General features: G+C 37.5%; 1 protein-coding gene across 38 annotated transcripts in view; it reads left to right on the forward strand.

Moving 5' to 3' along the window:
• Positions 1-21,647, forward strand: part of LOC138175830 (CUGBP Elav-like family member 2) — a 696,702-nt gene that overhangs the window by 342,979 nt on the left and 332,076 nt on the right. For 25 of the 38 annotated variants that reach the window (XM_069106367.1, XM_069106336.1, XM_069106334.1 and 22 more), the window contains one exon: positions 3,587-3,637. The exons of the other annotated variants lie outside the window; for them this stretch is intronic. Coding sequence is in view for 24 of the 25 variants with exons in the window: in XM_069106336.1 (XP_068962437.1) it covers positions 3,587-3,637 (51 nt within the window). In the remaining variant the exon portion in view is untranslated. The remainder of the gene's footprint in view (positions 1-3,586; positions 3,638-21,647) is intronic. 38 annotated transcript variants of the gene reach the window in all.

A 21,647-nucleotide genomic window follows, 5' to 3' on the forward strand; every position in this document is an offset into this window, starting at 1 on the left:
CAACAAGACCTTCCTATCATAATCATATGTTTCATATTTTTTCTCTGCACAAAACTCTTAACTGGCTTCTGTTATTTTCTGAATAAAGTTCAAATTCCTTAACCTGGCAATCAAAGTTCTCCACTATCTTATACCATCCTACTATTCCTGTCTTGAACTCTTCTCTTCCAAGTAATTTATGCCCCAACCAAACTGAAATGGTCACTAACCCTCCTGTGCACTTAATACTTTCCTGCACCTGGGGCTTTCTTCTATATTGTTCCAAAGAGACTGGAATGGCCTCTACAAGCTTTCTTTCTATTAAAAGCTTTCAAAACCAGTGCAGAAGCCATGTCTTCCATGATACCCATCTCTGTCCTTCTCATTCCTTTCCATTCAGTTGATAATGATGTTTGTCCTCTCAGACTTCACTTGACAACTGGTGCCTCACTGCATTTAACATTTAATGTGTATTAGAAGTATACAGAGTCCTTTGCTGAAGCCTCCTCATTATGCCGGTGTGATCCTGAGTTCTTGTTATGCTGGAAAGTCTTCAGCAACTGTCCCAGAAACAGACTATGTCAGCTTTCCAAAGACCAGCCTAGAAATTCATTCCTAGGCAAGAAGGGGATGAATTCTTTGGTCACAGTCACCTATGAAAACGGTTCTCAGATTTATATAAAATTCCCCCTTTCTTCAGTTGTCTCACAAAAGGGGGTAGGGAAGCTAAAGATTATAGAGGTTTAAGGCAGTCTATGTATGTAAACTTAGTTATTGGTACTCTTAATATGAGTTACTTGTTCAATGACCAGTGAGTAAACATTGTAGCTCATGATAAGTATTTGCAAAAAGTCCACCATGAAAATAATCACAATTCATGTACCAACATCTATTGCATTCAATGAAAAGGTAAGGGAATTCTTTGAAGAACTCAATAAGACCCTTTCTTCCCCATTCTCCATTAAATTAGCATACACTTTGATCTTTGGTGACTTTATTGCAAAGGTAGGACTAAACTTGAAGATGGCAAAGAATACATTGGAAAAATAGGGATCAGGAGAGAGAGACAAAGATCAAGAGAGAGAACATTTATAAACTTCTAAAATTTTTTCAATTAAAATCTATTTTATCTCTCTCTTACCTTCTCCCCTCTTCCCCCACAAATTGGGGAGGGATGAGAAGAAGCATTTTAACATGCACACAGTTAAGGAAAACAAATTCCTGCATTGTCCATGTCTAAAAATCAATGTCTCGTTCTGCACCCTAACATCTATCATCTGTCTGCTAAGAGATAGGGAACGTGCTTTGTCCTTTGGGATCGTGGTTGGTCATTGCATTGATTAAAGTTACTAAGGCTTTCAAAGTTGTTTATTTTTACAATATTGATCAAAACTAATATAAAGTTAGAAGACATAATAAAAATGAGAAAATTTTATAGCATAGCATTAAACAATGCCATCCTTGCCTATTTAAATGAATCATTGCTAAAGAAAAATGTTATGTGGATACAAGAAAGGACATAGATACATTACATTTGATACATAAAGTTTTTACCAGTATAAATTAATTGGCATAACAAGTACGGAGGCCAAAACACCACACACACACACACATACACACATACAACAAAAACAACACCTTAATTGGCAAATATTTGGTTTATACTTTATTAACTTAAAACATCAATTTATCTAATGTCAAGAATTTCCTCAAAAATAGCCAAGTGTTGGGCAATTCCTTCATCCAGAAGTAGCATGATCCTTCCTGAGACTAATTCCTTGCTTCTTGGTCCCTTTGATTAGAGGTCAATAAATCTAGAGGCCAGGCTAGAAGATAAAAAGTTTAGTCAGCATCGTCTAATGGGCAGTTGCCCCAGTGAATAACAACTAATACACATATGTAGGATTTTACACAGCCTCAGGCAGATATTACTGGAAGCAAAAGGAGCTGATTGGGTGAGGTTGTCCAGCTATTTCCTTTATTTATTTATTTATTTTTTGAGGTTGAGTAATAAGGAACAGGATGTCAGGTGATTTTGGAAAGAATGACATAACCTTGGTTTCCTAGGAGTTGCAATGATCACGTTTGTTCCAGTGAGGATTTTATTTCTATAGTTAATTCCATCAGAATATCTTGTTGAGTAAAGAGGTCTCTAAGATTGTGGAGGTTTCCTTGAGGATAGAATCAGTTGATGGACTCATGAATAAAATGGGATTGTTGTGTAAAATGTAATCTGTGGGCCTGTATCTATTTACACAATGGGTGACTCCATTTCTTTGATCTGTAAGGTTATTTTCTTCAACTGGAAAATTCCACTCTCCCCCCCCCCACCCCTCCACTCCAAAAAAAACAAAACAAAGCAAAAAAAAAACCCCACAAAAGAAAAAACTCACAGCACACAGGGTTTCCCTCTACAAATACTTCATTGTAGACAAATCTATAAGTGAAAGATAAAATTATTGTGGTTTAACTTGGAATCCCCACTTCCTTAATGCTAATTTTATTTTCTTTTCCACCTTAGCATGTTGAGTTTAGTTCTCTTTTCTGTAATGATGATGATGATGATGATGATGATAATGATGGGTCCTTGTTACATAGCTGTATTACTATTTATACTTTAGTATTTGTCTGTCTCTGTTATACCCTTAAAGAAAGAATTTGAAAGATCTCTAAGCAAGAGCCTTCAAGTTGTTCATTTCTGGAGTCAAAGGGTATGATAGCAGTTAAATGAAATATGTATGGAATGGAAGAAAGGTGATGGGGGCTTGCCAATAAAATGTTTGGATTTTAGAATCACTACTGTCATAGAACTCAGTTCAAGTATCATTCATTGTTATCCTCATACCTCCCCCACTTGAATCGATAGGTAGAACAACTAAGTTTGAACAGCAAGTGACATGTTCTTTTTATCAATCTGTTCACTAGATACATCCCTAAGATGCTCTGTCCCTAGAAGGACCAAGTCCCACTAGCAAGCAGGTGAACAGTTCAGTGATCCAGAAACATACCTTTCACATATGGGAATATTTGTTTCCCTTTATTCCCCAATATACTCTTTTATCTTTCACTTGGCTTAGTGGTGCTTTTTTAAATGGTCCTTACTCCCAAGAGAAAAATATATCCATCCTTAGAAGAAATTTGTCAAACATGGCTAGACTGTATTATTTCCTGAATCATATGAGACTACAGAATTGTGGTGGTGGTAGCTATATGTGGTCTATGGCATTGAATGAGATAGTTCAGTGATACTGCAGAATTTTAACTTTTATTGTTAGTTATTAATGCTTATTGTTATTATTGATACTTACTAAGTTATTGATGCAGGAAGATTATCACCTTGTAGAAGCCATAATGCTCCAATTGGTCTTCCCTTTACTAGTCACTCCGTTATCCATCCAAACAGTACTTCAAAGAGCTGCCATCATAATCTTAACTAAGACAAATGTCTGATATCTCTCCCCATTCAAAAACCTTCAGAGGCTCCCTATTGCCTCTAATATAAAATATATAAACTTTGCTTAACATTTAAGGACTCCCCACCCCCAGTTTCATTACAGCTTTACTTCCAGCTCATTTCTCATTGCATCTTTCATTCATTTTGTTTCAGCCGAACTAGCTCCTTCCTCTGTTCATTTGCACAAGGAACCCCCCATTCCAGGTATGCACTCCTACCTCATTTCTGTATTTAAATTTCCTTATTTTATTTCAAGTTTCAGGGGGAAGTTTTACTTTTTCTGTATGGGCTTTGCTTTTCCTTATACGTCCCAGCTGTTACCATTTTCTCCCACCTCAAATTTTCCTTGGGCATTTGTCTGATCTCTCTTTTTTTCTTGACTTTCATGCTTTCTATTATAGTATACTGATTTTCTTGCCAGTAGAATGTAAACTCTGGAAAGGCAAGGAGGGTCTGTTTTTGTCTTCAGATCATTTGTACCCAGAGCCATATCTTATATAGAGTAGATAATTTAAGTTTCTTTAAATTATTATGATAAATTCTATTAGAAAGTGATTATACTGCTACAAAATTATATTAAAAGAATATCCACTGCAGCATTCATATGATAAAGGGCTTATATGGATCATTTTTTACTCCATAAAATATATATATATATACATACTTTTTGCACTGAATCTAGAAAAGTCTCTCTTATGACTAGGAGAGTAATTCAGCATAAGAATTGTATGTAGTGTGACATAATTGGGATAGCATATAGCCTTTTAATTAAGAATCTTCCTTCATATAGTGCAAGCTAACATTTTTGGGATGTCCTTGGTATTTATATTATGGGATATATATGACACCCTTGGTATTTTCCCATGGCATATGTACTATGGCATTGAGAAATGGTCATTCTTTTAAAAGCATATTTCTATTGAGTTCAGTCTGGAATACAAATTTAAGTTTTGATATGGTTTAGTTATGAAAATGGAAGACTTTTTAAAGTAGAGCAAGATGGGGATGGGGAGGCATCAAAGACAAAGAGAGGATTCCCATTGATAAGATGGAAGATAGGGTTCTAGTTTTGCTTTTGCCATCATAACTCATGCTGGTACCTCCTCTCTGCCTCCTGATATGAGCTTAGGAACTTCAGTGCAGAGTTTGAGGACAGAGTTAGACCATCTCCATGACATAGATCAAAGGGGTCACAAAATGACAATTAACTGAATGCTGAATCTAGGACTCTGATTTTAAATAATATCTCATTACTGTCACTACATGTAGCAGTTTGTCTTTTTATGACTATAGGACTTCTACTCTCAGGGTATCTGATCACATGTACACATTTTATTTCAGCTTACAGTTCTAAACTTGTAGGAAGATGACATAGTAAAGACTTTTTTTTCAGTTGTTCAGTCTTTTTTTAGGCATGTCCTACTCTTCGTGACTCCATTTGGTATTTTTTTGACAAATATACTGGAGGGGTTTACCATTTCCTTCTCCAGCTCATTTTACAGGTGAAGAAACTGGGGCAAATAGGGTTAAAGTGACTTACCAAAGGGTTACACAGCTGATAAGTATCTGAGGCTGGATTTGAACTCAGTTCTTCTTTACTCCAGGCCCAGCACTCTATCCATTGTGTCATCTGGATGCACCACTACCCCTTTTTTTAGTTAGGGATACACTTCAAAAAAAAAAACAACTCCTCATTTAGAACCAATAATTGAACTATTTTAAATATATCCATATTTATTCTAAATTTGAAATATTGTACTTACTTTTAATATAGCAGCTGAAAAGAGTTGGACTTAGGGTCAGAAAGAACTGAATTCAAATTCTGCTTCAGATCCTTAATAGCTTTGTGACCCTAGGTAAGTCACTTAACTTTTCTCAGCCTCAGTTTTCCCAGTTATAAAATGGGAAAAGTAATAGTACCTATTTGACAGGCTTGTTGTATCAAATGAGATAATATATGTAAAGTGCTTTGCAAACCTTAAATTGCTATACAAATGCTAGCTATTGTTATAATAAGAGTGTAGGTATTAAAACTTTATGATCAGTCTGGTATAGACTAGAGTCATGTTCAAGTTTGGGTTGGACTATATGGTTTCTCAGGTTCCTTCCAACTCTGAGATTCTGTGAAAATACACCATAAAAGCTTAGGTGGCATACTGCAATAGGCTAGAAGTCTGGAGGTCTGTGACTCTAGTCCCAGCTCTGCAAGTAACTTGCTCTGTGACTTTAAGTAAGTCACTTACTTTGTTTCCTTCACCTTTAAAATGAGAGGGCTGGATTAAAGGATCTGTTATGGCCCCTTCTGGAGCTGTGATTCTAAGTTACAGGGCATGGTTTTTTCAAATAGTCTGGTATTTTTGTTTTCTTGAAAGCATAAAAACTATGACTTAAAAAAGTACCTTTACTCAGTTATAATCTTGATTATTCTTTTTTTTTTTTGGATGACAGTTGGGGTTAAGTGACTTGCCCAAGGTCACACGACTAGTAAGTGTGTCAAGTGTCTGAGGCCGGATTTGAACTCAAGTCCTCCTGACTCCAGGGCTGGTGCTCTATTCACTGCACCACCTAGCTGCCCCATTCTTGATTATTCTTGATAATAGAAAAGAGAGATATGGCATGGATAATTCAAAACAACAGATAAATTAAAATTCATTGAGTAATGCAATAGCATTATCCTCCAAATTGTGTTTTGCTTAGGCTAATGTTATTAGCCTAATTATTTTGAATGTACAATGGAGAGATGACCCACAAATATTCTAGGTATCCAGAAGAAGCTAATCAAAGATGAAAAATTAAAGCACAAAGTGGATAATCTACAAGTGGGTAGTTGAGAGTTGAATGCACTTGAAGATTAGCAGTTTCCAAGAAACATAGAATCTGTTAGGGAATAGTTAGAATTAATTCTCCTGTTTTCCATGCCTTTAATTAGGAAGAGGTATGAACTCCTTTAGATTCAAACCTATTTTTGCCTTCCTTTTTACTTTTAGTCTTTAGCACGGTGCATGGTACATAGTACTTGTGAAATAACTGCCTGTTGAATTGCCTATGTACCCTGTGTTTCTCATATATTCATACCTTCAGAAACTGAGGCATAGTGACTCCTATACCAGTCCTTCATCTATCATACCCTTTGAGTCAGTCAGAGGAAGAAGCAACAGCTTCATATTGAAATCTTGACTACCTTATGTATTTGAATTGTCTTCAACAAGGAACGAACCCATAATTCAAAGCAAGCATTAATAAAACTTACAGACTATGTTGGAGAACAAGAGCATATTACAGGTTCTCTATTGTATCATCATAATGTTTCATGTTTAGAGCTTGATAAGATCTTAATCCTCTGTAATGATACAACTCTAATGCTCTAACATTTCCATGCCAGGCAAATTGTGTCATGTAATAAAAGTAACAACAGTTTATGGAAACTCTAAACGCATAATTTGTATGGAATTTTAATTAGAGTGCAATGGAAATCCCAGCCATCAGAAAACTCAATTTATTCTGCATTTTCACCACGATAGTAACTGGGATATATTGCACTTTGTTTTTGCATTGCTTTGTTTGCTGTTTATAATTCAGCATTATTTTTTTTTTGCCTTATATGATTTCAGTTTTTATTACTACTACATAGACTTGAGTGTAGACTATAGAGAAATAGGCAATTTTCATTTCTGTTATACCTCCAAGGTACTTTCCTACCTTAGGCATTTTAGCTCCCCTGTGCCCCGCCCCCTTCAGGTTGTTCTCCCAGAACTATGTTAAATCACCTATTTACTTTCCTCCCTTCATGGTAAGTTATTCTAGTGCTTGGCTGTTGGTCCATTGGTACCATTACTAACCATTGCTACTATTACCAAGGATCAGGGGCTTTCCTTCATCAGGGGTAAAGTGCAGACTGCCAGAAAGTGGGGCAGAGCTAGGAAAATGCAGGACCAAGAACCATTAGCTATGAAGAAAATGTGCTGATGTCAAGTGCAGACTTTGTGTTTATTCCTAACCTTCTGAATATGACCAGTCATATCCTCAACTAGTCCTAGCAGTGGTTGCTAAGAAGGTAGTGTTAGTCTGTAATTCTAAGACTTTCCCCTCCCCTTCCCTCCCCCAGTATTGAAACAATAGTACTAAAAATTGCAACTATTATGTAGATAAATAGAATAATCAGGTAGATAGACATTCTTACTGGCAATGTGCTTTGCATTAATTTTTGTTATTAGTTATTACAGCATCCCCTTTAGGGTAAGTTAGTATTATTTCTAGGCCACCTTTTATATAAAATATACTCACTTGCCTTATCTGGATCCTTCTCCTGGTTAGATTAATTTATATGAAAGGACATCTCTGACTCTTCTTCCAAGTGGATTACAATAGAGCCCCTGCGACCCTTCCTTCAAGGCAAAAAAAGGAATTACTTTGAAATTCTGTGCCTCATGGATCAAGTATATAACCTGACATATTGCAGGGGAGATGGGGAAGAAAAAAAGGGAAAAATTATGTGATCATTGTGTATATTTGGAAGGAATAGCAAGTTGAACATGGTAAATTTGCAGTTTCATGTACAATCATCTTTTTTATTGTATTGTGTTATGGAAATACTTGTTTTGTTTTGTGAATTGAATATATATATATATATATATATATATATATATATATATTTTAAACCCTGATATATTAAGATAATTCCAACTCTTCTCTGATATTTGGGATGGCTACTATCTCAATGATGTGGATGTTCTTATATGCAGCTCATACCTGGTCTTGGTTGCCCATATCTCCTAACATACCTATGTTTCACCCACGAAGAAGCTCAAACAAATGAAATGCCTCACTTGAGTACCTAGTAAGGCACTGGTAAAAAAAAAAAAAAAAACAAAAACAGGATTAAAATTTCCAGCCCCTGGTCTGAGGGATGCTTTTAGCCCATTCTAGAGCCAGGAATTTAGGAAAATAGTAACAATAAAAGGCATTCCATAATTGTGTTGGTCAGTAGAAAAAAAAAATCAAACGGGCTTTGTCTCTGCATGCGCTGTGTATAAACCCTAAGAGATAAATATAGTTTTATCTCTGTGACTAGAAAAGCAACCTCTATCCCTCTTCCCACCCCTAAGACATGTCTGTTCCTATTTCAGAATATGCACTGTATTCAGTTCACAGCCAAATTTAGCTGGGCAAAATGGCTTTTAAGTTCTGTGATTTTTTTAAACTGGGCACTCTAAGGTTAGAACTCTTTTGAAGTGTGGGTCTCAGAGAAGGTGGAGTGGAGGACAGGGTTCCAGGAGGTTTGGGCTGTTCTCGAATACAAATGATTTAACAGTTCTTCTTTTGACTTTGAAAAGTGCCATTGATGTGTCTTCAAACAATAAACAAATTCATCTAGTTTCCTTCTCTCTCCATCAGAAAATGTATGTTATTCAGCTTTGTCTAGCAGTCATGTTCGCGCGCGCGCGCACACACACACACACACACACACACACACACAGAGTTTCCCAGGTACTTTTTTTTTAACATAAGGCCCCACAAAAGTGTTGGCATTTGTTCCCTACCGTCTCCCTTCCTTTGTAAAACCATGCCTTATACATTGTACCCAAAGTTTTTATATCCCATCTCCTCCCTCATCCTCAATCATGCCTGCTTATTCCTTTTTCTGCTCAGTGGACTATATGTATAATTATTCTGCTTGGTATATGCATAACCTGCCCCCCCCAATTCCTTCAGTTATCACAGAAACATGGAATTTATAGCAGAAGGAGAACTTAGAGGTCATTTAGTGAAACTTCTTTATTTTACATACAAGGAAACTGAGGCTCACAGAAATTCAGTGACTCCCCCAAAGCCACACACTGCTAGCTAGTGTCAGAGCCTGAAGAAGAATTCAAGTCTCCTAACTTCCTACTGGACCATACCTTGTGAGAAACATGACTTCTGAAACCGTCAAATGTTTTTTTCCCAAACATTCTCATTTATTGCTGTCACTGCATTCTTCTTCTTGCGTTCAGTCTTATAATAACGGTCCTTTAGAGATTGGACTTTAAAAATATATTTTAAAAAAATCTTAGGTAAGTCCTGTTATATCTATAAACCAGAGTTTCTTCATCAACAAAAAAGATCATTGAACTAGTCGCATGCTTTGAGACCTCCTCTTATAAAGGTTGTTTTTTCCTGAGTAGCAAAGATTACGATTATATTATCATTTTTATTGCTCAATCTGGTTTTCACACATTATAACAGTATGGACCCTATTAACCAAATGCATGATAATAGCCTATTATTATAATACACTAGGATATCATAAATTTTAATGTAACGATCTCTTCTTGCCATAGTTCTATTAATAGAGATCTCACTTGTGTGTGTATATAGGGTGTGAAGAATTAAGATGATGCATGCAGAAATAAAAGATCCTGCTCTAGGGGATCGTATCAAAAGCCCCCCACCATTCAAGGCAGTCTTTAAATTTTGGCTCTAAATTTCATTTAGACCTTTATAAAAAAATTTAAACCTCATAAGAGTTTCATGTGTATTTAACATTGTGATTGTTCACTTTAACCTGCTCTTTTAAGTAGGGGCAGTGGGTTTTTGATAGTTCCTAAAACTGGAGCTTGTTCAGATTCTTCCCAGATATCTTCTTATTCACTCATTCTGATATAAACAGTCATCAAGAATGACTAGAATTAATATTATATTTGCTGGAGAAAATACACTATTGCTTTCTAGGATGATGACCAGGTAGATTGTGGAAAGGACTGTAAGTATAGTGATAAAATGTCATCTTTATTGCTTTTCTACCTTTTCCAGCACTTTTTCCTCAGTTTTTCACATTTTAGTGTTTTATGATAATTTTATATGGAACCCTGAGGGCATTCTCTTGCTCTGTTGAAAGATGTGCCTTGTTCTTAGTCCCTGGAAGGAGTGAACTATTAAATTAGCCACATTGGGCGTCTCAGTCTGGAACTAAAACTATTCCTAAGCTACACTATTACAAATAGAGGCTCCTTTAAGACACCAGATACATTTATAACTTTCTTAAAGAATGAGAAGTGCTCTTCCTGTAGCAATCAAGGCCAGAGGATTCTTTTTGCAACAAGCCTGGACTGGTATACTCATTCATTTATAATTTGTGGTTCAACCCCTAAACTACCACCTTTTAAACTTAAAAAAAATTAGACACACAGATAGTAATAGGTTGGATAAATAGGATAGAAATATAGATAGAAGGATGGATGGATGGGTGGATGGGTGGATGGATTGTTGGATGGGTGGGTGGATGGGTGGATGGATGGGTGGGTGGATGGGTGGATGGGTGGATGGGTGGGTGGATGGATGGGTGGGTGGATGGGTGGGTGGATGGATGGGTGGGTGGATGGGTGGATGGATGGGTGGATGGGTGGATGGGTGGGTATATTCTTTTAAACAACCTCAACCGATTTTAATTAATATAGTGGAAAGAGTGTTGGATGCTGGTTGAGGTGTGTCATTCCTGAGGCTGATTAAATGCTTGAACTCAGGAGTTCTGAACTCCAGTAATGTTAAAATTGATTGAGTATCTGCTTGAAGTCTAGCAGCAATATGGTGAGCCCCTGACAGTCAGAGAGTGGGGGGAAAAGGGGACCAGGCTGCATAAGAAACAGGCAGACTGTGGCCCAGGTTAGAAACAGCAGGTCAAAGCTTCTGTGAGAGCAGCAATAGAATCAGACCTGTGAGTAACTACTATACTTCAGCCTGATTGAGACAAGGAGACTGAGTCTCAGGTTAAAAAAAAAAAGGAAGAGGAGGAAAAGAAAGGGAAGAAGAGTATTAGATTTTGGAACAGAAGACCTGAGTTCAAATGCAAGTTTACCACTTCCTGTCTTTGTCCTTGAATGAGTCTCTTCTAATCAATCACTTTTCTCATCTATAAAATGATGAAGTTGCACAACATGGATCTGTAACAGTCCTTCAAGCTCCAGCTCTGTGAGCCCATCTCATAGTGCCTTGGGAATAACACAGGTGACAGAAATTCTTGCTATAACAACTACAACAATAACAGCTAAGATTGAAACTAATTTAATATAATAATATGTTATACATATAATTATACAATATAGGCCTGTACAATATTATTATAATTAACATAATAAATATATTTATTCTATATTATATGGTTTATATGCTTCAGTTTTCAAAACACATATGCACATACATGCATGTATATATGTGTGTATATTATACATGTGTATATATACATATATACAAACATACATATACCTTTGATCCTCACAATAACCTTGTCTAGTAGGTGCTATTATTATGCCCATTTTATAGATGAGGAAACTGAAGTTGAGAGAGGTTAAGCTAGTAACAAGCTAGTAACATAAGTATCTTCTTCATTTCAAATCCAGTACTATCTCTACTACACCAAACTGCTTCAACTACTAATTACTGATTCCCAAGAATTTTACAATCCATGGGGATGTTTTGTTTGTTTTGCATGTCCCCTCCCCCCAGGTATTTGTAGTCCCTATTTGCATGTCCTAAAAGCTTCTTGATTCAATAAGCATTTTTGTTACACGCCTACTCCAAAAAATCTGTTAGGTTCAAGGGATCTTATTATCTAGTTATAAGGATATGACATACTACAAATAACTATATTATAGAACAGACATGCATAAGAGAGGTATTATCAAAGTGCTTTGGGAGTCTTGGTAGCAAATATTATTTCTGCCTGGAGGTGTCAAGACAGTCTTCATAGAGGAGGTTTGACCAAATTAGAAAGATAAGTAGGAGATCATCAAGAAATGGGGGAGGATGATGCAGAAATAGGGACAGCATGGGCAGGAAGGCAGGAATATATGGGATAGCAAACCTCCTAGTTGGTACGGAGGCTCAAAAGCCTTGTGAGCTAGGGTTGTAAAGGTAATTTGAAACAAGATTTTGGAGGCCCTTAAATGTTAGGCTCAAGAGGATTGATTTTATTCAGTGGCATGCTAGATCCAGCTTGGATTGGCTCTATGGGTTTTCAAACTTTTCACTATAAACATTTATACCTTGTAACTCAGCAAGTTGCAGATGATAACTTGATTTATTTGGTAGATCATCTTGATTTAAGAAAATGATGGAGGAAAAATAATGTTGATGAAATTTATAAGTGGGTTTTCAAGAGATCTGGTTGTTAAATATTTACCAGAATGCCCCTGACTATATTCATTAAGTAATAGGGAGTACTTGAAGGGTTTTGAGAAGAGGAATACATAGAAGGAAGATTAATTTAGCAGTAGTGTGAGGGGTAGCATGGTTCAGTTTGAAGAATTTCAATATGAAGGGTTTGGCCTAGAAGACCTGGGTTCAAGTTCTGACCTGTAGGATCTTGTATGTCACTTGATCTCCGTGGGCCTCAGTTTTCTTAGCTTGGAAGAGATCATTTCTAAGCTCCCTTCCAGCTGTAAATCATTGATCTTATAGCAATCCTATGAGGATATATTGAAGGGTGGGAAAACTGGAGATGAAGTGACCACTTAAAGGGAAATTGCAGTAGCCTAGGTGGGGTTAATAAGAAGAGTGGACAGACACAAAGATGTTTCAGAGAAAACATGTGGCAGTGGGTTAGAGATGAGAATTGGAGAAGATGGAAGAATCAGAAGAGTCAAGAACAGGTAACTTAAAAATGGTGGCATCGTTGAATAGACAGGGAAGTCAGAGCACCAAGTTTGGGTGGCAATGGTAAAGTAGGTTGTAGATGTGTTGAATTTGATGGTTCACTCAAGTAGATAAGCAGGTGGGAATTCATTTTTGAAATGTGGGGAAAGAGATTTCACTATAAAGTCTTAGGAGAGCAAATAGAAGTAAGAGCTGAAGCTATGAATAATAGAAAGCTGGACTCTGGAAGGAACCTGAGAAATCAGCTTGCCCAACTGTCTCAACTAACGAAGGAACTGAGAGCTGAAGAAATAGAGTTCCTAGGCTGCCCACCTCCTCAGTGGCAGATCAGGGATTAGAACCTAGGCCTCCTGGCTGCCAATCTGGAGCTCTGTACTATGGGTTTTCCTTTTCTCCTGCGTGTTCCTAGTAAAGACAGGTGTGGAAAGGACACGACTCCATCATAGAGACTTATTCATATGAAGATGGGGCTATAAGGCCTATGCCCACCATTATGTGAATGTTATTTGTATTCCCAAGCTTCATCCGTATGTCACTGGCTCTGGCTTGTGTTCTAATGTCCCAGCTTCTGATTTCTTTCTTCTGGCATGAAAGTTTCATTCTTTAATCCCCTAGCATGCTGACACTTGGAGAAACAGTGTTGTGCAGTAAAGAAAAAGGGGGGATGACATTGGATTTCAAGAGAAGTCCACTGGCATTCAGGAAAGACAAAGTGACCACAACACTTCCTGTCTTTAGACTTTGGGCAAATTGCTTAAGTAGTTCACGTGTTAAGTTTTCATGTGTGTAAAGTCTAGATTGGATGAGATGACCTCTGAAGTTTTACCCAGCTCTGCAATCTATGAGCTCTTGAGTCCATATCCACTTCTCGCCTTAGGTGGTACTCAGCTGCCTAGTTTTACAGCACACTGGTGACTAACTCTGCCAAGTTCTACATTGCTTATGTTTCCTGGCATAGTACTGGGCATATAGTGGGCACTCAAAAATGATTGTTGATTGGCTGATTTTTATGAAACAGAATTGATGTAATGAAATATAAAGGAAAAGCAGAGTATATTAAGGTTCTCATTAAGCTCACTGCCTGATTCTCATGAAGGCTGCCCTGGTTTCTTTTATATCTTGGGCATGTGGGCCCAGTGCTAATTTTCAAGCCTGTCCTAATCCCTAATGGCATATCCTTTTCATCTTCTCTAAGGGATGGCAGGTTTTCCTTATTCACTCTTTTCTTTCTTGACTCTCTTAAAAATCATACATTTAGTGGAAAGAAAACCCTCAAGACCAAGAAGTGAATGATTAGTTCTCATACTTTACTCAAGTGCTTCTTAAAGATACCTTCTCTTCATTTCAACTTTTGTGAAACCAAAAATCTTGGATTTTGTGTTGCTGAAGGGTTGAGAGAGATGAGTAGAGAGTAGGTCTTAGTTTTCCTGAATTCCAAATCGTTCAAACAAAACCCAACTCACTTAGAGCTAGATTTAGTGCTGAGGGATATCAAATAATTGAGTTTGGGGAGAATTATTTGAGGAGTATTATGCAATTATGCAGTCGTATTCATTATTGTCTCTTCTGAATAAATTTCTCCGGGTATTAGCACTTGCTGATGTTTCAAGCGATAAAGAGTGGCTACACTGACATCCTTTTCATTTGATTCAGCTAGCATCCTATTACAGTAGCTATAGTGAACTTTAAAGGAAAAATGAAGAGGTGTTTCTCAAATAATGCTTTGTTGTTATCAGTAATAAGCTAATCAGCAGGGGCGGCTAGGTGGCACAGTGAATAGAGCACAGATCCTGGAGTCAGGAGGACATGAGTTCAAATCTTACCTCAGACACTTAACACAAAAAAACTAGCTGTGCAACCTTGGACAAGTCATTTAACCCCAATTGCCCTCCAAAAAGCAAAAACAAAAAAGTTAATCAGTAAACAGTCAAATACATACCCTCCTCTATAAAATTGCTAATAGTTTTCCCCCTTTGCTTTCTGCCAGTACTAAGTTTAAGGTTGTCTGATGCTTACATGTTGTAAACATCTTTGTTGCCAAAGATGCCCCAGAGATCCTTGAGCCAGTCCCCTTCCTGGCAATACAGTATATCAGCCAGAACCTAGGATCTTGACCTGAAATAGTTTACTTTTTGAAAGAATCAATAAAACTCTGCAGAAATCCTAATTAATTCACTTAAGAATTCAGTGGGCGCCTCTCCAACCACCTTGGGGAATGAACCATACAACCATATCAGAGTTATAACTAGGGCAGAGGACGGAGGCTTTGCCCCAGGTTGCTGAATTTGGAGGACACCAACAGCCCTTCAGTATGTAGAAACAACTGTGTAGAAATCACAGAGCTTGCATTGTCAGTTAGCAAGACTACCAAGTTTAAATGGAAAGCTTTATAGGCTAGGATGATCTCCCCATTTCTGTTCTGTTTCCCACCCATCTTCTCCTCCACCTGGTCCCCAACTAGTGGTGCATTGCTTATCCCAAGTACTCTTTGTGGTATGAAAATCCCGATAGTTCTCACAGTCTTAAAAAATGCATTTATTGCTTTCATTTTGACATTGCCTTCATATCCAAATGAATCCTTTTCCCTTCTGCTCCCCAGAGGGTCATCCCTTGTAGGAAAGAATATAAAAGGAGGGTAGAAGACAGGAAGCAGTTGAGCAAAGCTCAGCAACACCTCAGTAGCATCTGACAGTTGATATATTTGCACCCCAGACCCTGGGCATCTATGAGCCACAGGATTTTAGAACTGAGTGGAGCTTGAGAGGTGGTCTGATCCAGTCTGTTCATTTTATGCACAAGAGGAAAGAAACCCAGAAGAGTAAGAGGAGTGTCTCAACTTCACACAGCTAGTTAGTGACAGAGCCAGGAAAATGAATAATTCTTCCTGTTTGTGTGAGCCTTTATAGTTATGATGCTTTTTTTGGATGGTTTGATCCTCACAATAACCCAATGAAGTACATAGTGAAGGTTTTGAGGGACTGCTGAGTGGAAGAGGGATCAGCTTTGCTTTGTCTCCAGAGAACAGAATTATGGGTAATCGAGAGAGGCAGATTCAGGCTTGAAATGAGCAAAGATTACCTAATAATTAGTTATGGAGTGGACTCCTCTGGAAGGCACTGGGTTTCCCCTCCCCAGAGGTCTTCAGGTAAAGGTCATTTTGCCTGGAGATTTTTTTGTTTAGGTATGAGTGGCCTGTATTGTCTCCAACATTCCTTCTGAAATTGTGAGTTTCTCTGATGTCTGTTTTCCAGATGGGAAATTTGAGGATTGGAGAGCTTGAATTATTTGTGTAAGGTCACAGAGCTGAGATTAACACCCCAAGTCTCCTATTCCCCAAACTGTTACTCCTTATAGGATGTCAAATAAAATAATTCCATAAAGATAACCTCACAATAAAATGATTAGAGAAATTTATAGCAATTCAAAGATTATGCAAGAGAAGAGATATAGATATATACAGTCTACTGCTTTTGACACATGGATATGAATGTTTTGGTAATATTTTCATTTTCCTCTAACTCATATTATCAGTGCTTTGATTTTCCTTTTAAAATCATATTTTCTGGTACTATAGTACAGGGGAAAATAAGAAATAGGAAAATAAAAATTTTCAAAACTTTAAAATTACTTTAAGTTATTTTAGGAACCATGGAAAAAAGGGGAAAGTATATTATTTTGTGGCTCATAAAACATATAACACATCCTCACATCATTGAACTTGAACTGATTACTGGTTTTGGCATGGTAAATTAGGAAGAATGCCAGATTTGCAGTGAGGAGAACTCACCTGTCTCTTATGCTGAATGAACCATATAACCATGACAACATTCAATTTCTCTGAACCTCAGTTTCCTTATCTGTAAAATGAGGAAAATCATATTTATATTCCCTAACTCAGAGAAATTTTTTGAGAAAAGCAATTTGTAGGCTAGCGGTGCAATTCTGGGCAAGGTCCTTAATTTCTCGTTGCTCAGGGCTGTGCTCTACCCATTACTGACAAAATCACAGGTCTGATTTTTTTAATTGCTATGTAAATGTGGATTTTCTTGTTATAACTATTGGTGCTTACCCACTACAAAATGGAATCAGGTGAGAGAAAGGATAAAAGTGTGAAACTAATCTGTAACAAAGAACAGAAAAGCATAATGGAGGCCTGAATTTGAAATGGCATGTTCTCTTCCTTTCATCTTTGTTTATAGCAGTAAGGTCAAAATATATAATGAATCCACAGATTGCATCTTTCAATAAATTTGCAAATAGATATTGGCAGCTAGATGATGCAATAGCGAGAGTGCCAGACCTGGAAGATCTGAGGTCAAATCCTACTTCAGTTATTTACTAGCCCTGTGACTATGGACAAGAGGTCATCTAGTACAGTGGTGTCAAACTAATAGGAACAGGGGCCGCTAGTCTGTACATTTGGATCCCAGGGGGCTGTATATTGACTTAGTTTTTTTTTTTTTTAATGTTCTACTATCTATTTTTATTGCATTTTATTTATTTTGTTAAATATTTCCCAATTACATTTCAGTCTGGTTTGGCCCCTCACCCACCCTCGGAAGTTTTGTGGGCCTTGTATTTGGCCCTTCTGATCTAGTCTAACTCTTTATAGAAGAGGAAACTGACTGAAGCACAGGCAAGTTACCCCACTTATTGGAAATCATGCAGGTGGTATAACCGGCAAGTCTTCCGGGGCTGTCCCTTTCTATCATCCCCCATTCGCCCGCCTGTGTGTTCTTTCTGGGATACTTTAGATTCTATTTGCACAGCACAGCTTTCTTTTTGCCCTAGTTCTGTAAGGTTTTCTTTGATGAAACGTGATGTTCAAGTCCTTTCCTTATCTCAGAGTTTTATGTTATATTGTGTCAAGTATGTATATTTCAGTTATTTCCCTTTGCCATTACATACCTGTAATGGAGTATACCTTTAATATGGGAATTGTTGTGTTGACTTGGGGGTAAATGTTGGAAAAAACAAGATAACTTTGTTATCCTCCCAGAAAGTCAGTTAGGTTACTACTGTAGACCTACATTCACATATTGGATTTTTTGCCTCTGAGCTTTGCATGACATTTTGTACCTTTCTCATGACCATAAAGACTTTCCTTGTCCTTCTGGTAGCTGGGTAGTTATTTGTTTGCATCTTTATTAGACAATAAGCTCCATGAGGCTAGGAACCTTGTCTTAATTATCTTATCTCCTCAAAATCTAGCACAATATTTTACACAATTTAATAAACACTTGTTACATGAATGAATAAACCAGTGAATAGGTCAGACCCTGTTTCTTCTTACCTGCTATTCTCGAATTAGTCCCTCCCCCTACATGTCTACTCAAGTGCCAAGACCTGCCTTTTCTACCTCCATTTTCTTCCTCTCATTTTCCCTCCCATTATTACGACCTCGATTAAGGCTTTAGTTTTTTTCTCATCTAGACTCTTTGAAAAGCCTCCTCTTAGGTCTTCCTACCTCTATTTCAGCCCCTCTCCATGCCAATTTCATGTTGCTGCCTCAGTTATGATCCTAATGATCATGTTACTCCTTGACTCAAAAACTTTCAGTGATTTCAGTTGCCTACTGGGTAAAGCATGAGCCTTTGACCATGACGCTTGAGGCCTTTGGCAATCTGTCTCTTGTTTTCTTATTGAGTTCAATTGCTGTGTATTCTGCATCACTGCCAGGTGGACTACTTTCTGTTCTTTATTGCCATCCTTCTGCCTCAGTCTCCTTGTACTTGCTCATTTGTCCAGTAGACTACCTCCACACTTTTCTCATTCTGTTTATGCTTTATGATATGGTGGAAAAATATTAAATTGATATTAAAGACCCTGGGTTCAGATCCTGCCCCAGCCATTTATTACCCCTGTGACCCTGTATAAATCTTATCAATTCTCTGAGCCTCAGTCCCTTCCTCTGTTTAAAAAAGTGGAGGTTGGGTTAGTATGACTGTATGAAGTGGTTTCTGTCATTTCAGATCTAACTCATATACCCATATGCTGGCCCCCTTTGTGAATCTTTTCCTCTTAGCCACTCCCTCCAGACAAAAGTGATCTCTCTAATTGTTTAAAGAACTTTATTTTGATATGTTTAGCCCTTTTGTTACTTGCGATCACTCTTATCTATGAAGATGCCTCATCTCTTTTCCACCCCAACCTATAGTCTGTGACTTGATTGTGTTGCCAATAAGTAGTGCATTTTTTGGACCAGACCTGTGATTTCATTGGTATAGGGAATTCCCAGTAAAGAAACTCTCTCTACCAATGTAGATGAAATAAATTTTTAACACCTTTAGTTACAGAAAATTACATAAGGCAACTTCCTTAGAGGTTAAGAGTCTTGCCCAGGGTCAAATATTCAGTATGTGTTCACAGCAGAAGATGAACATCATTCTTTTTGAATCTATTCATTATGCCAGGCTCCTTCTGCATGGTGCCTCCTTACATATCATCATCACCACTACCACCACCCATCACCACCACTACCAATCAATCACCACCACCACCACCACCAAATCACCACCACCCCTAACATTCTTATAGCATTTTAAGGTTATAAATCACTTTACACATATTAGCTTAATTTAGCTTCACAATTCTGAGAGGCAAGTGCTATTATTATCCCCATTTTACAGATAAGGATACTGAGACAGACAGGAGAGAGGTTAAATTACTTACCTAGAGTCACACAGTTAGTAAGTGTTTGAGTCTGAATTTGAGCTTGGGTCTTCCTGATTCCAATGATTTATCCCATGTGCCACCAATAACAAATGCTTATTAAATGCCTACAATGTGTAAATGCCACATAAAATTTTATAAATTTAATAAATGATTATTGGATTAAATTCAAAGCACTATGTCTAGCATATGAAGATGAGACTGAAACAATGCCTTTCCTCAAGAAAATGTCATTCTTTTGGAGGTATACAACCTGAAAAGGTAAATTAATTAAATACAGGCAGATCAAAGAAGGATAGATACTCCCAACTGGGGAAATCAGGAAAATGTTCCCACGTGAAGTGCTTGCTACCTGAGCTGAACCTTGGAGGAAGCTAGGGATTTTAAGATACAAGCAAAGCCAGATTGCATTTCAGGCATAAGGGATGGCATATGAAAAGGTGAAGATTGAGGAGACAGACTGTTATATTTGAGAAATGGGTAGTATTCTAGCCAATTTGGCTGGAACTGAGACTGCCTGAAGGGAAATAATATGAAATAAGTTCATAAATGTAGGTGGAAGCCAGATGTGGACAGTTTTTAAGTGCCAAGCTGAGGAGGCAATAGGAAACCACTGACAGTCTGTGAGCTCGGAATGACATGGTCAAATTCATATTTTAGGGATATTGATTTGGCGTTTCTGTGGAGGATGGGTTGGTGAGCTGGAGGGAACAGAGTCAGGAAGACCAGTTAGGAGTCTATTTCATTAGTCTAGGTGAAAGTATATCATTTTCTATTTTCTTCAATTCCTTGAAAATAATTATTGTGTCTTTCCTAAGCCTTCTCTAGTTATTTCAAATGATCCTCATATGGTATATTCTCAAGAACTTTTCCTATCCTGGGCCATCTAGACATAGTTCAATCTTTCATTGTCCTCACTAAAATATGGCACCCAGGAATGAAGACATTGCTCATGGGTGGAAAGCCTGTGGCCTTGAGGCCAGGTGTGGCCTTATAGGTCCTCAAGAATGGCCTGTTGACTGAATCCAAACTTCACAGAACAAATTCCCCTAGTGACCTCAAGGCTGCAGGTTCCCCACTGTGCTCTAGAGTTTATCTGATTACGGCAGAATATACCAAGACCATCAGCTTTCTTCTCTCTTCAACCTATCACAGGAACCATTTTCAACTTCTACAATCATAAAATTCCAAGCATCCAAAAGTCAGTTTTCACTCCTCCTCTGAAACTTTTGCTTTTCTCTTTTTTTTATTGCCTAGAAAAGTTGCGTTCCAGTTAGCAACTCTCTGAAATGCCACTTTTCCTAGGCACCAGAAAATTTCAAGGAATTGTTTTTAATAATGGAAGTTATTAATCTCGCTGATCAAAGGAGAGTCGAAGTCTGTTGTTAAGAGATTATAAGCATCACTAGCTATAAAGATGGAAGTTGCATTCCTTTTTAAATGTGGAAGAAATTTTGTGAGTTGCATTTTTTCCATTTAAAAAAATATGGGTATGTCCTTCATGTTTAGTTTCACATGCATCATTTTTTTTACCATCCTGTGTATGTGAATGTAGTAGCAGATGGACCTATGAACGTATTGCAGAGTTGGGTATGCAGCCTGATGTCTTCTCTTACTTTTTGATAACCTTATCATTTGAGTTTGGATAATTTTCTAGAAGGCAGCATGGTAAATTGGAAAGTCCAAGAGATTTGTAATAGAAACCAGGTTCAAATCCCAGTTCTTCCACTACTGCCTGAGTAACCTTGCTCTTAATCTCTGTAAGACTCAGTTTCTTCCACTGTAAAATAAACTTGGATTAGATTACATTGTATTCCCTTGTAGCCTAAATTTATAATGCTGTTTGTGATAGGGAAAGTGTTTAGACTTCATGAATCTTTGTTTTATGCTTCTCTCCCACCCCAACAAAAAA

The sequence above is a fragment of the Petaurus breviceps genome, unplaced genomic scaffold (assembly GCF_028583685.1).
Source record: "Petaurus breviceps papuanus isolate PSGF00001 unplaced genomic scaffold, PetGlider_PUasm1.0 79, whole genome shotgun sequence".
Classification (NCBI taxonomy): domain Eukaryota; kingdom Metazoa; phylum Chordata; class Mammalia; order Diprotodontia; family Petauridae; genus Petaurus; species Petaurus breviceps.